The following is a 14,042-nucleotide window of genomic DNA, read 5'->3' on the forward strand; positions in this document are numbered from 1 at the left end:
CAACCTCCTCTGCTCTCTAGGAGCTGACATAAAATGAACACTATCAGCATTGCGAAGGCTTCCTCTGGCCTCCAGGATCACTGCTGTTTCATAAGTGCACATAAAGCAGAAACAAAACAATTTTTCTAAAGTTTCTGTCCCTGATGAACTGAAAATAGTACTCCAAAAAACATGAATATCATTAAGCCCATAAAAATGTCAAATCTAACCAGAGTATCACAAAAATAATTACACTATGGCAGGAAAATCTGGTAAGGGTGCAGCCTCAAACAGTATTTTAAGCCCCACTTGGACTTGCTCTCCATGGTTTGATGTTAAAGCAAATGTCAAAGGCGTAATCAAGCGCTGATCCTAAAAAAGAAATTAGTTTGGTCAAAACAAGATACAGCAGACAACAATAACAACAACAATATCAAGGCCCATAAGCACAGAAATGTTTTATTCGAAACTTAAGTTACCTTCTTAAAGTTTGCCCTTCTAAGTTGCTGAGCCTGAAGTCCACAGAAGACAAGTGATTTTAAAAACTGTCTATACTTCTGAGTATTTGAAATAATTTTTTACATTCAAGGCAACACAACAGGTAAAGAGGCTGGTTAATTCCTGCAAGTTTTCAAGTGCTTGATACTCAACATGAAAGGTCACTAGCTGAAGTTATAAAGGTTAATCATGGACTATAAAGCTCACTTTATATGTTACCCATTATATTACACAATTCCCATTCTAGATAGAAAAATCTCCAAAACAGCAAGAAGTGTTTGACTGTCTGGATTCTTTTCCACCTATAATGTAAATTGCTAGTAATTTACTGTAATTAAGGTATTATCTGACCAATAAGTGCCAGAAACTGTTTTGGCCATGCAAAGTTCCAAATTAGATGTACATATTTAATAGTAACCACCCCACAAATAATTATATTGTTGTGGTAATTGTTTTCTGGTTTGCTGCCTTTAAACTGAAATCATAATGCAGCCTTAAAGTCTTACCAGGCAGCTAAAATATGATTTCATATGCATTACCACAACAGATGACTGGAGTAAAAGCAAACTGCTGTTTTAGAAGAATTAATAGTGAAACAACCTTTAGGAATTGTGCATAAGGGACTGTATTTTCTTAGAAGCTTTACCACTTCAGAGATAACCATGCAAAACAGTTATAAGTAAAACTACTGTAGTGCAGTGACACTTTATTTCACAGATACATTTCATAAAACATTTTAAAATCATACCTGTAACATTTTGTAGACGCTGACCTTCATACCAGGTACATCCTGCTGCAATTTCCTCATAAGATCAAGCGTTTTCAAAATAATATCAGCAGCAAGTTTGCTTTTAAATATCCAAGAAGAAAAGCAAATTGGATGAGAAAAAGGTGAGATATGTCAAATCAGTACTGACAAATTCAGTCAATTAAAAAAAACTAATAAATACCTTCACAAAGAAAATTAATATATCTAGCAAGGCAACAATGCTAGAACCAAAGACATCATATTGAGCTCCCTGGACATGTGCCTGAGCTTCTCCAGCATGCCAAGGATGGCAACAATGAAGACCAAAAACACCACTTCCAAGTTGACAGTGAGGAGGGTTTAATTATAGGTCCAATTATATTTCACTGGGTTTTGGCCATGTAACTTATAGCTATATTGACTTTTAGCTATAATTATTCTGAGCCGAGGGAATGTGTATTTAATTTTCAGTGCAACAACAGCCATCCGTAGTGATGTGTGATATTTTGGAACTCTACATAAAATCAAAATGATAAATTACATGCCATGAGCAGTTCTAGTAAGCTTTAACTTGGATCAGCCTGAACTACTTTATGAGGTTTAAGGTCATTGTTCCACATAAGTGGATCTCCAGCTTATGCCAAAAGCATTATCTAAATGAACTGACCAGCAAGATTATTTTTTATTCCACAAAAATCCTAGGTTTGATTTAATACCAATATTGATTTATATGCATTTAATTGATACTTACAACTAGCATATTATTTCCATTGCAACTATATCATAACTCTCACACCAGTCATGCTTAATTAGATTTCGGATAAATATGTGTGCTCACCACATTTTAGAGTCCCCCAATTTTGTCCCAAAACCGGCATCAATCCCACTATAAGGAAACTGGTGCTCTATCAGACATGTGCATTGGCTGGCAGTCAGCACCTTCGAGACATGCGTTTTCAGCGTGTCATCTCTGCAGAGCAGTAGGGAGAGTTAAGAATAAACTGGTATTGGCATTGGCACCAAAAGGCAACATTTTGTAATAATATGGGACACAAAAGTTAGGGCGTCAAAGCACAAGAGCCTCTAAAAATGCTTTTAATACCCAACAACATTAAAAACTTAAATCATGCCTAATTGGGACATCAAATAAGTTTCACTTTTCACACACTTGATGGAAACAGACAGTGAAGAAAAACCTCAGTAAAACAGGTGGCATAAAGAAACACAGTGAACAAAAGGCAGGGACCAGGGAGTCCCTAATACAAGAACCAGGTACCTAGAAGCAATCTAGCAGGAACTTCTCCACAGAACTCAGTTTAGATGCAGGACTGTACCCTGCAGTCATGCCCTTCTTACAAAACTTACAGTGGACACTAAGGACTCAATGAGGAGTGTAAAATTGTATCATTCCACATTACTTTGCTTTTTTTCTCTAATCTAAATTTGTATCATGTTTGTCTGAGAGTTTTACTTGACTTAGCTAGGCAACAATACATGAATCAAGAAGATGGCCACCCAGATTCCCCACACAATTTACATAGAAAACACTCATCTTCATTTTTGATCTACAAAGTGCTTCTGTTCTGTTGAATAGCCACAACATTTTATCCTGCACCACTGTATTACAAAATAATTTCACAGCAATTAGAAAGCTACTCTAAATCTTGCAGGATGACACTTCTAAGTAAAATTAGGGCAGTTACTGTCATTAGAAGTTATTCAAGCGACCCAAGGTGGACATGTCTTTTAACATTAAGAGCAGATCATGGTGGAAGAATAATGTATCAGCTGCCAATAAGTACATAAAAAGGATATTTGTCAGGACATTAATAGCCTTGACCATTCTTTCACACTTTTTCTTCACTAATAGCTCATCCACAATCTGTTCTGGCATCTGAAGATGATCAAGAAGAACAGGCAGCAAAAGATCCATAAAGTGTTCAGCTGATTTGCCATTCTTATTGTTAATAACATCCTGTAAAAAAGACATTTCATTTTATGTCAATATTTAAAAGTACAGCACAAGGAAGCCAAGCTTACTCTACCCCTTCCTGTACCGGTCTGTGTTCCTGCTTTCTCAGCCTCTTGCTATTTCAGGTTTAAGATGGCTGACCAGTACCATACTGGAGGAGGAAGTTTAAAGGGAACAGAAACAGCAGGAACTTCCTCATTTCTGAAAGTCCTAGAAAGGAAATCTGATAGTTTTCTAGCAGCCTCATGGCTTCATAAACTGCCATGTCTTCCACTTACAATGCAGACATATTTCTAAAATACTTCACGTCTTTAAAAGAACGGTTGTTTTATGAAGTACTCTTATTTCAACGTAACTATTTTACAATGAACTTTATTATTTCTTATATTGTATTATATATATATAATATAATATATATTATAATTATATTATTTATTTATTGTTTTGCATAAGCTATTTTTCAAGTCAAATTATAATAGTTGTTTAAAAATAAAAGCTAATAAGGAGCTTTTTAAACTCAGTTATCAATCCTGGTACCTCAAAAATCTCTTTGAATAGCTGCAATGTGAGACCTGAACAGTCTTCAGAGCCTTCCAATGGTTGGTTTGACAAGTGCACCAATGCAACAGATGGTTCAAAACTCTTGGAGCGAGTGACAAGTCTGGTGTTTCCAGAGACTGGCAAGCCAGCTGGTTCCAGTATCGCCTGCCGCAGGGTGTGACGCAGTTCTAGCACAGAGCAGAAGGCAAGCAGCAGCTCTAAGATCTGTGTGAAGTGAAGAAGAGTTCAAATGCTTTTAAACCAAGAACTTATACAGAAACTGCAACTCCCATAACACAACTCTAAAGAGATATGCAAGTTCTATGCAACTCCTTTTAGCACTTGAAAGTTTTCTGAGGAATAATTTTCTTTCTTTAAAGCAAGTCAGCAGCAGAAACAGTTCATTGGAGTGGTGAAGGCTTGTGTCAGTATTCAATGTATTGCTTTCTTTTCTTCAGACATGACTGCTGCCTAATGATACAGTAAAAGTACAAACATGTATACACTCAGCATGAAGAAAGCTATCAAAGAGAAAACATTCTGAGACAGGAATGGATGCACAGCCATTATCTGAGCATGCAAAGAGAAAACCACGCTGGAGAGCTCCTTGTCAATATGCCTCTCTAAATAAACCAAATAAACAACAACAAAAATCACACAGAGAGAAATAGTAGCATCTATTAACTAGTATGTGTAACACATTCATAGAAAAGAGCCCCAGATCTGTTTCACAAATATATTTTCACATTTTCACATTTCATATTTTAGCCTTTAGTGACAGATAGCCAATGTTTCATTCACGTACGGAGGTAGTGAGACAAAGCTGAATGTAACAGTTCACTACTTAAACAGAAGTGGCATCTATTCAGCTAAGGTGAGAACACTTATCTCTGCATGTTTGAAATTAGCATCAGGGTTCCCTGATCACCAGTTGAAGTTTGAGTAGTATTAATTCAAGGTTTAGAGAGCAAAGGGGAATACACTGCATTCCTGGTAAATACCAAATTATTAACCAAAGCACAAAAGGTGTTTATGTTGGCTTTTTGCCTTTACGTCTGTTGCCTGAAAGCAGACACACAATCTGGCCAAAACCCCAACATTACAAATTCAACCTGACAGCCTTTTGAATAACTAGAAAATATAAACTTGTGAATTCTCTAGGTCATTTAAGAACTCTGAAGTCAATGTATCTCATTACCAACCCTTGTACACAAACAGAAGAGAAACTTGATTAGGATTGTAGCCTCTTAGCCTTTAACTGAAAAAGTATAAATACCTTACATGATGAATCAGGATCCCTTCCATGAAGAAGGTCTAACACTTGACCAAGGCAAGAGGTAAAGTGCTTGTATCTACAGCATGCATAGAGAAGAATAAAATTATAAATACAATTGAAATTTCAGCACATTTAGACATTTACACCAAGTGATTAATGAAAGTGCCCTTGATTCTTCTTACCCCCAAACACCTCAAGTACAGTGATAGTTTTGCTAATTTAATTTCTACAAAAAAAAACCAAAACAGAAAAGAACAAAAATAAACAGCCCAACCATTAAAAATATTCTATCAATGTAAGCAAATTCCTTAAAATAAGTTCTGATTTTTCACCTATTCTTACTGCTTGATTTAGATTGAAAATCAGCACCTAAATTCTGCTAGTGGAATCTGCAGAACTGCTAGAGTACTAGAACTTCTCTCCACAGAACAACTCTAACACCCTTCCCCCTGTAAAATTATTACTTCTTACAACTTCAACCATACTATTCCACTTCAAGAATATATAACACTTTAAAAGGCAGGATAGCTACTCATCTTGTTGTCTGACTACCAATACTGTCCAGACAAAAAATTACAGTACAGGGTGTTCAATATTTCTTCAGTGACAATGGAAAAAACAGGGTTTGAGTCTCACTTCTGTGTCAAACTAGTAACTCAACAACCCTTTAGGTTCAGATATAGCAGTTATAAATATAATCAGCTAGCAACATTCAAGAAGCATCTTGGGATTTTTTTCCCAGTGTTTGGTTTAGAATTCAAATAGCATACAGCAAAGAAACAGAACTAGAGCTTAGGAAAAATACTTTTAGGAAATGAAGCCATACCTGGTAAGATAATCTGCAATTTTGGGGTTCTTCATAAGATCCATGAGTAGGTCAATAGAATATTTTCTCGTCAGAGTATCTCCATTTACAACAATATTGAATATTAACTGAAATGTCTGATGGATATTTCGAGCGTGAAAGAGCTGAAAGGAAGAAGAAAGTTATGTATAGGCACATATTTTGCTGGGTGTCTTGCTTATTAAAACTAGCTGGAATTAGAATTTTATTTGGCCAGTGTGACAGTTGGTTTTATCTACAACTTAAGAATAGAAACAACTTCAAAGACTCACTTACTTTTTCTCCTACTTCTTCATTTAGAGTAAGGCTTGATAATATCGAAAGTGCAAACACAACCATGGTCAAATTGCTATGGGCCAAGAAACTTATTAAGGTACGATAGAAACTCTTCACGTTATCCTACAGCAAAAAGGAGAAACAAAGGTATTACAAAACCACCAAATTTACAGGTTTGACATATTTATACATAAGCCATACAAATAACGAATAATACAAAAATAAGTTAGTATGTTAAGTTCTCTAGGTAAGCTATTTCATTGTTCTCTACTGCACAATACTGGCATTGATGTTAATGTTCTCTTTTCAACATCTATAAGGAAAAATGAGAAAAAACACCCCAAAACAACAGAGAACCAATCAAGGAAGAAATTCCATTTTAATTTAAAAGAAAGATGAGAAAATAATTTTGCTAAAGCCTATAAGAGAAAATAATCACTGAAAATTGACTCCCATCCCTTCTCTGATTAATGATCAGAGCTGACAATAGCTTCTCCTGTTTTTTTGCCTCCTGCCTCTCCTCCAAGGTAAACAGAACAACATTTACATTTATGTAGATTAATTTCTCTTTCTGAATTAAAAAATGTTTGCACTGATTTATGAAGAGGCAGGAACCAAGCAGTTCAGATATGTATAAGTATTTGAGGATTCAAGGGTCCTAACATGAAAATTGGTGCTATTTTATTGATTTATCTTTTGAAAGGAAAATCTCTGTCTTGCTTACCAAAAATTCATCTACTATATTTTAATTACATTTAGGTTTTCTACAGAAGAATGATCAAATTTTAAATTCACCTTTCAGTGGCAGAGAACAGTTGTTTAAACCAAAGGCATAAAACAAGCCAGGGCAATAACACAGCAATGTAACAAGGGAAAGAGAAAACCCAACTTCCTGTTCTACTGGTTATTTTCTCCAGCATGGGAGAAACAACTGCCCATTTGGCAGAACAAGCAGGTCAGGGTTATCACTGCTGAGAAAAAGTGTTTAAGAAGTACAAAGGTAATTAATTAACTAGAGTTAATTATCTTCCCCTTAAGCCAGAGAATCATGACACCAAAACAAAGCTCTTACCGAAGACTTTATTTGACTTTGAATAGACAAGTTGTGACGACAGAGGTTTGCCAGGAGTCCTAAACATGGTACTGTTAACTCATCTTCAGTGGATTGACTTAAAAGAAAAGCCCAAAAGATATTTTCATTGAAGCATCCTGAATTTAATTACAAGAAATTGTAGGGTGGGGGCTGGGAGAGCTGGGTGGTTGGGGGACTTTTAGTTTGCTTTGTGACTTGGCAGGAGCTTGTTTTTTAATGAGACACCATTTCACCATGCAAAACAAAATTCAGATTGTAATCCATGCTGTGTGGGCAGCTCTTAACTGAGTACATCTGGAAAACCCCAAAGTATCAGAGATCACTGCTATCAGAGGTCGTTTATTACGCATACTTCTAAGTTTCATTAGATTTTTTACAAGGGCACTTGAATCATATTTTTATTAATCTAACAAGTCTGCTTCTAGTGACAAGCAAGAATTTCCTCCCAGCTTTTCTCTTAGCACCCTGCTCCCAGAGGTGTGGAGGTGGGCTGAGGCCAAGTAGTATTCCACCACCCAAAGTCACAATCACTTAATTTGACAATCTGTAACAAGGACATGGTTTTCAAAGGAAAGTCTGTTAATTTCAGAGCACAGCTCACTCTGGAGACCAGGTTAGTACAGTACTCTAATGGCCTTCAGAAAGTTTAGAAACTAAGCTCATTGTTTCCCATAAGAAAAGACACTTACACACGATGCATTAGAAACAAAATCAATCCATCGATGTTGGTGCCAGCACAAAAGATAGGAATGTTGTAGGTTAGTCTCTGCAGCAACTGAATACCCTGAGGAAACAGAAAGCTGTTCACATGCCTGTCCTACACCATCTCAGAAGGAATGCTGCAAAAGAAGAAACTGAAAGGACAAATATCAAAACATCACAACTTTTCAGACTCTATCATTAACAACAATTACACAAGCTGCTGCAAGCACGTTGTAATGTCCTAACATACTGATGTACTTAGTAAAAACCCAAAAAGATTATTAAGACTTTATTTTGACAGAGTAATTACCATTTCAGACCATTTGATGCCTCAAGTTTTAGCTTTCATATTTTTCAGATTCTGTACTGCCTTGGTGTGTAACTCTGAGGTACATATTAACTGTTAGTAAGTTCTCTTCACAGGGTAGATAGACAAAACAATCCTTTTCCAGCCCGAGAACCAAGGACACTGTTGCAGCTTCAAGCCCAAAATGCATAAATGGCAAATTGAAGAGAGCAAACAAGGAGGATGGGACTTCATAACCTGAAGCAGTGATTGGACAATTAATTCTTTCTCTTGTAGAAAGGATGCTTACAGGAAAACAGGTTTGCTCTAAAGACTGCCAAGAGATCTAAGGGTAGCAAAGTCCTTCATACAACACTCTTCTGGCATAAAACTGAAGTCAATACACTCAAACATGACAAAAATCACAGCAGATGTTAGCAGTTAAAACAAAACCTCGCAATTTAGACATCTAAGAGCTTAAGTCTGAAGTTTGGATTTATCTGGTGGCTACAAAATCTCTCCTACTGACTGGCCATCAATTGGATCCCTAGATCTTGTGGTACTCCTAGTGTTTTTACAATTAAGCAAACCATAAGAAAAGGGATATTTACTGGATGCCTAACTTATTTTCCACAGAACAAGAGCCACACGACTACTAATAAATTAATTTTTTGCTTTTCAGGAAAAGACAAGTGACAGTAGGCAACAGCAAGTATTTGCTGAAAGCTTAGGGGAAAACCTGGACTTATTTGAAAAAAACTAAAGAAAACTTTAAGGGCAGATTAAAATTGGTGAGATCAAACGTTCACTGTAAGCTTTGATTAGTACAGCACCTGGCATACACTGGCAGATAGCACTAACAGTAACAGAGGAGGCCATACATGCTCTGCAAACCTCCCATGAAAACAGGCAGCCACACCTTTCCTTTCACTCCTGCACAGTTACCTGTCAAAGTACTGATTAGACAAAATGATCTCCGGCCTTGTGTTATGAAACGGGCTTGTGTCAGGAGAAACAGCCATATACCTCAACTGGAAATCAATCTTCTGAGCTCTCAAGCAGTGACTTCTTGAAATAATTTTTTAAAAGCAGCATTTCTTTTGGTTGGCTGTTATTTTTTGCTTTGTGGGATTTTTTTTTTGTTTTTTGATTAGAGCAGGTGAGAAGTACTTTAATCAAGACTAAAGAGAGTACAAAGAACTCTATAAATAGTTAAATTCTTGTCATACCCACCTCATAGAGAAAATACAGTCCACAGATATGATCAACTTTCCTTTGACACATTATTTCCAACAGAGTTTCTGAAGGGTTATTATATGCATACAGTACAATGTTTATTATGCAACAGTAGCCAAACATTATTAAGCATTAGCTCCTTTACCTGTAATAAGACTGGGTCACTCAGATTAGTAGAACTTCGATGAACCACTCCTGCCAGCACGCTGGTCAGATTGTAGGTGTCCTGGAGAGCATCTCTTGTCTCTGCATCTGAAGCTGGAATTTAGGAATTATTAGCAAAAACCCCATCTAATAGCAAAAGAAACTGTTGTATTAGCTACCAGCTGAAGCAGAAGCCAAAGTCTCTAACCAGTTCCTCATATATGTTTTAAAGGTAACCACAAATAAATGACAGCTCCCATGCACTTGCCTCTCTACCTCACTTCTGGACATACAGTTACAACACTAATCCATTTCCTTAGGATGCTTGGACACTGAAAGAATAGTCTACCTCCTACCTACCAAGTTTCATTTCTGAGATCTTGAAACCTGCACTTCAAAGGCTTTGATCTTAAACTCAATGAGCTCAGTTTCTTGCCTCATGCTATGATGGAAAGGTAGACTCAAACTGATAAGTTGATAGGGTTATCTAGCATTAGTTACATAAATAAATAGAAGCCAGTTCTGCTTAGGCAATCCTCAAAGAGATACAGCAAAACAGGTAGAGCAAGAGGACTTAATTCTTAAAATTTTCCAGACTGAACCCCAGCAACAATAATTTTACAGTAATTGTTCCAAAAACATAAAAGGAAGTCAGAGTGGCTTAAATTCCATGAATCAGAGAAGATTAACAAGGGAGCATCATAAAGGACTCAAATATTGAAAAACTACTCGTATACGATGAGAAACAAAGCAGTGATGGGATAACTTTTCTCTGTATATGTAGGTTGTGCTCTGAGCACAGAGCTCCCTGGACAATGAAGTCCCATTTCTAGTAAGTAGAGGGGGGAAAAGACCCCAAAAAGGCATCTCAAACCACAAGCAAAAGGCAGCAGAACTTCTTTTGCAGTTGGGAAACCTGATGCACATAGGCCAGGCTATTGGAGAGCTCACACTGCCAGCAAACACTCCAGTGGGAGAGGTAAACTGAGGTGATGACAGTTGAGGATGTGACATGACTTCTCCCTAACCCTGCATACCCTAGCCATGTTTCTCACTTGATAAAATACATAGTCTTTTCCAGCTCCAAAAATAAAGGACAAGAGAATAATTTCTCACCCTACTCAGTGGATAAACAAATTCTGACAAAGCATGATCATTGTCATTCACAGGGATGGCTTCAAATCTTCTCACTGAAAAATTTCTTAACAGGTGGCTTAGCCAAGCACTCCACTATGATGAAAAATACTTTGTCTTTCACACCTTATGCTTCTTCCAAGAGATTCATCACTCATGTCACAGAATCAGCATCTGTCTTATCTTCCCTTGCCCAGACAAAAGATAAAAAGTTCAGATGCAAACCTTACCTAGCTGTGATAGCAAAGTAACCACAGACAAGGCCAGAGAAGGTTTTATATTAGTGTCCTCCAGGAGCTCTACAAGGCAACTGACACATTCACTAGGGAGAATCTGGTTTGAGGCAAAAAAACGGGTAAGCTTCAGTCCAGAGATAACCTGGAGATGAAAGGAGAGAAACAATCTTACTTACTCAACTGCAACAATGTAACTGACACAGAGGTCCAAGCACAGAGTTGTAGGAAATAGATTTTGTCCTGCTTGACAAAGTGAGAATGTAAGTCGCATTCTTACAGCACATTTATGTTCACATCTGCTGGGTAAAAAACCCCCCAAAAACCAGCAGTAAAAGAAAAAAAAAAAAAATAAATCTGTTTGTCATTCCTTTATGCATGGAAAGTACAAATTTCTTTATTTTGAAAGAAGAGCCCAACAGATGGCTCAATACAAACACGTAGCAATCAGCCTGCCTTGCGAAGGTGTGGACAGGGACCCAAAGGTGGCACTCCCCGGGCAGGAGCTGCAGCAGCAGTCAGTGCTTGTTTTGGGAGCACTCTGTGACTGGGATGGAAAAACGGAACCTGACCTCGAGGAACCCGATATAAGAAAAAGCCAAAAATTATACACCTTCACACCAATACAGATAGACACGATTTCTATTTTACATAATGGAAGCACATAATGTTGATTTTGTGTATTCCCTCTGTGTCTCTTTACAAGAGATATAGAGAAGAAAACAAAACAAGATACTAACTCTCATATAAACGTTCTAGCAATCAAAATAAATCTGAATTGGAAACAGGTAACTCGGAGATTAATTCAAAGGCCACCACGTAAATTGTACAGAAAGCTGTACCGGAAGATCAGAGAAATGCACTGGCCTATCTCCTAAGCAGAAAACACATTTGAATACGTGGAAAACTCCAGACACAAGACCAATTCGTCATTCACACACTATTTTTTAAGTTTTGAAATGATGCATGCGGGCCAGAATTTTGGGGATAAAGAAAAAAATAAGTCCCTTGTAACACATACAATCTGCTTGCTCTGGGTGCATACAGACTCACAACACACCTTTGTAAACACACCGTAAAACATTATCATAACGGACACCACAGCCACCCCCCGGCCCTCACCTACCTCCACACTGCGCTGCAGGAGAGCGGCGTTGTGCGCTGTCTTGGCAGCGCGGTACTCGGCGGCTGCGAGGAGCAGCGCCTTCATACAGCCCAGGGCGTCCATGGCGGCCCGGCCCCTCAGACGTTCCGGCCCTCACTCGCATTTCCCGCCGCCGCCGCCATCGTGACGCAGCGACCACTGAGCGCGAGCGCCCGCCGCGCGGCACCACGGGAGACGCCCCCGCCGCCATCTTGCTTGAGGGAGGCAGGGGCGGGCAGCGGCAGCGGCTTGGGGGAGGAGCCGGGGGAGGAGCCGGGGGAATGCGGGCAGTGCGGGCGCTTGGATCTGTGGGGGCGGCTTTAGGGCTCGCCTGTCGTCGGGGCGATCCAAACAAATGCTGTTCCTAAGCGGAGCTCTCTGTGGTTGGGGTGAGCTGGTTCTGCCAGCCGTCCAGCCTCTGGAGGGCCGCCTCCGATTGGAGCTGCCGTCGGTTCCCGCCTGGCGCCGGCAGCCCTGCTTCGCCTTCCTGCTGTCATTCTAGTCCCCATTATCCTTTCGTCTCCTATTGGGGAGGTCTTAAGCCCCGCCAGAAGCCAGCCTTCCCTCCCGCCTGAGGTTCCCTGGCTTCTCCCGCGGAGTGGGGAAGTTTTGGCGGTGTCGATGGCGGGGACCGAACCCGCGGCCTGAGCTCTCGTTCTGCTCACACAGCGACCCCCGCAGGCCGCTGCGGGCACAGCGCCCGCCCGCGCTGCACAGGGATCCTTCCCTCGCACCCCCTGCAGCCGGAGCGCCCCGGGACACCGTGATCATGCCCTTCTCGCATCGGGTTCTTCCTTATACCACGTGCTCGAACCTTTCCCGTGTACAAGCGTCGAGTTTCAACGGGGATTCTGATAATATTTCTAGGTCTCAAAGAGGCATGAGCAGTTGATGTTTGTTAGAAAGGTTTTTATTGTATAAAAGCATCAGTCTCGAAGGCAAAGAGTTCAGAGAGTTAAAGTATTTGCAAAAAACCTTTTGGCATAAAGTCCCGAGTTCTGAGCAGCAGCTCTCTGGTATAAGGTCCCGATGTTCAGGGTAGCAGCTTCTCGGCGTGGAGTTCTGCTGTCTTGGGCTGCAAAAGCAGTTGGTGATGATGATGGTGATGCTGTTCTTCAGATGTTTTTTTTTCCTTCTGTCGGTTGTTCTTCTCCGATCCCCTATACAGGGGATTAAATTCATAAATCATCCAATCAGCTAAAAATGCGCTTCTAAAACAATACTTTCTACACCAATCTGAACTTAATTCTAACATGCGAAAGCGATGTTCTTTTTACCTAAATCTTATGTATAGGGTATTATCTGTTTACGCGAGTAATTCTATCTGTTCTATTCTAAGAATGCAAACTGTATTTTCATTATGTCAAGAGCTAAGTTGAATTTGTGAAGGGTATTATCACTGAACTTTAGACTGGGTAATAAGGCTTTTCACTGGCTAACACAGGCTCTTAGGGCACTTAAGCTCTATTTTTACTTACTTAAAACTAAAACTTATGCTTTTACTCTGTATCTATGGCTTAATATATTTTAATTCTTTTCTCTCTCTGAGGAGCTCAGAGGCTTTTATTTTGGATTCCAACATACAAGAGCTTCCACTCCCTCACTGCTCGATCCCCCGCCATGGACACACATGCACTCACCCACCCACCTTTTGGATGTTGGTGGGTAGATGCTGCCCTGTGAAGCTTTTGAACATATTTTCTCAACTCATACATGGATTGTTTTCTGCCATATTAGGCCTGCAAATATGTGTAGGAATGTCTATATTGGCCTCTATATTTTCCTATACTGTTAATAGGACAAGCATTGCCGTAAAGCACAGCTGAATGTAATGTAAATACCATTGTATCCCTTTCTCCTCTTTTAAGTCCTTGATCCTTCTCGTGTCCCCTGCTTCGAGGGAACGCTGGAGAAATGACTGGAGCGTGGGCTTGGAG

General features: G+C 39.3%; 1 protein-coding gene across 2 annotated transcripts in view; it reads right to left on the reverse strand.

The window, feature by feature from the left end:
• CIP2A (cellular inhibitor of PP2A) overlaps positions 1-12,320 on the reverse strand; it is a 40,626-nt gene extending 28,306 nt beyond the window's left edge. The window contains exons 1-13 of one of the 2 annotated variants that reach the window (XM_058836361.1): positions 12,088-12,320; positions 10,959-11,106; positions 9,596-9,708; positions 7,916-8,010; positions 7,206-7,302; positions 6,134-6,256; positions 5,840-5,982; positions 5,014-5,089; positions 3,735-3,962; positions 3,079-3,200; positions 2,064-2,195; positions 1,226-1,325; positions 233-351 (exon numbers count right to left, since the gene is read on the reverse strand). In XM_058836361.1, coding sequence (XP_058692344.1) covers positions 233-351; positions 1,226-1,325; positions 2,064-2,195; positions 3,079-3,200; positions 3,735-3,962; positions 5,014-5,089; positions 5,840-5,982; positions 6,134-6,256; positions 7,206-7,302; positions 7,916-8,010; positions 9,596-9,708; positions 10,959-11,106; positions 12,088-12,189 — 1,598 coding nt within the window. In that variant the 5' untranslated portion in view covers positions 12,190-12,320. Of the gene's footprint in view, positions 1-232; positions 352-1,225; positions 1,326-2,063; positions 2,206-3,040; positions 3,201-3,734; positions 3,963-5,013; positions 5,090-5,839; positions 5,983-6,133; positions 6,257-7,205; positions 7,303-7,915; positions 8,011-9,595; positions 9,709-10,958; positions 11,107-12,087 lie in introns of both variants that reach the window. The other variant, XM_058836352.1, reaches the window with a different exon arrangement.
• Between the last annotated feature and the right edge of the window lie 1,722 nt (positions 12,321-14,042).

The sequence above is a fragment of the Poecile atricapillus genome, chromosome 1 (assembly GCF_030490865.1).
Source record: "Poecile atricapillus isolate bPoeAtr1 chromosome 1, bPoeAtr1.hap1, whole genome shotgun sequence".
NCBI classification, from domain to species: Eukaryota; Metazoa; Chordata; class Aves; order Passeriformes; family Paridae; genus Poecile; species Poecile atricapillus.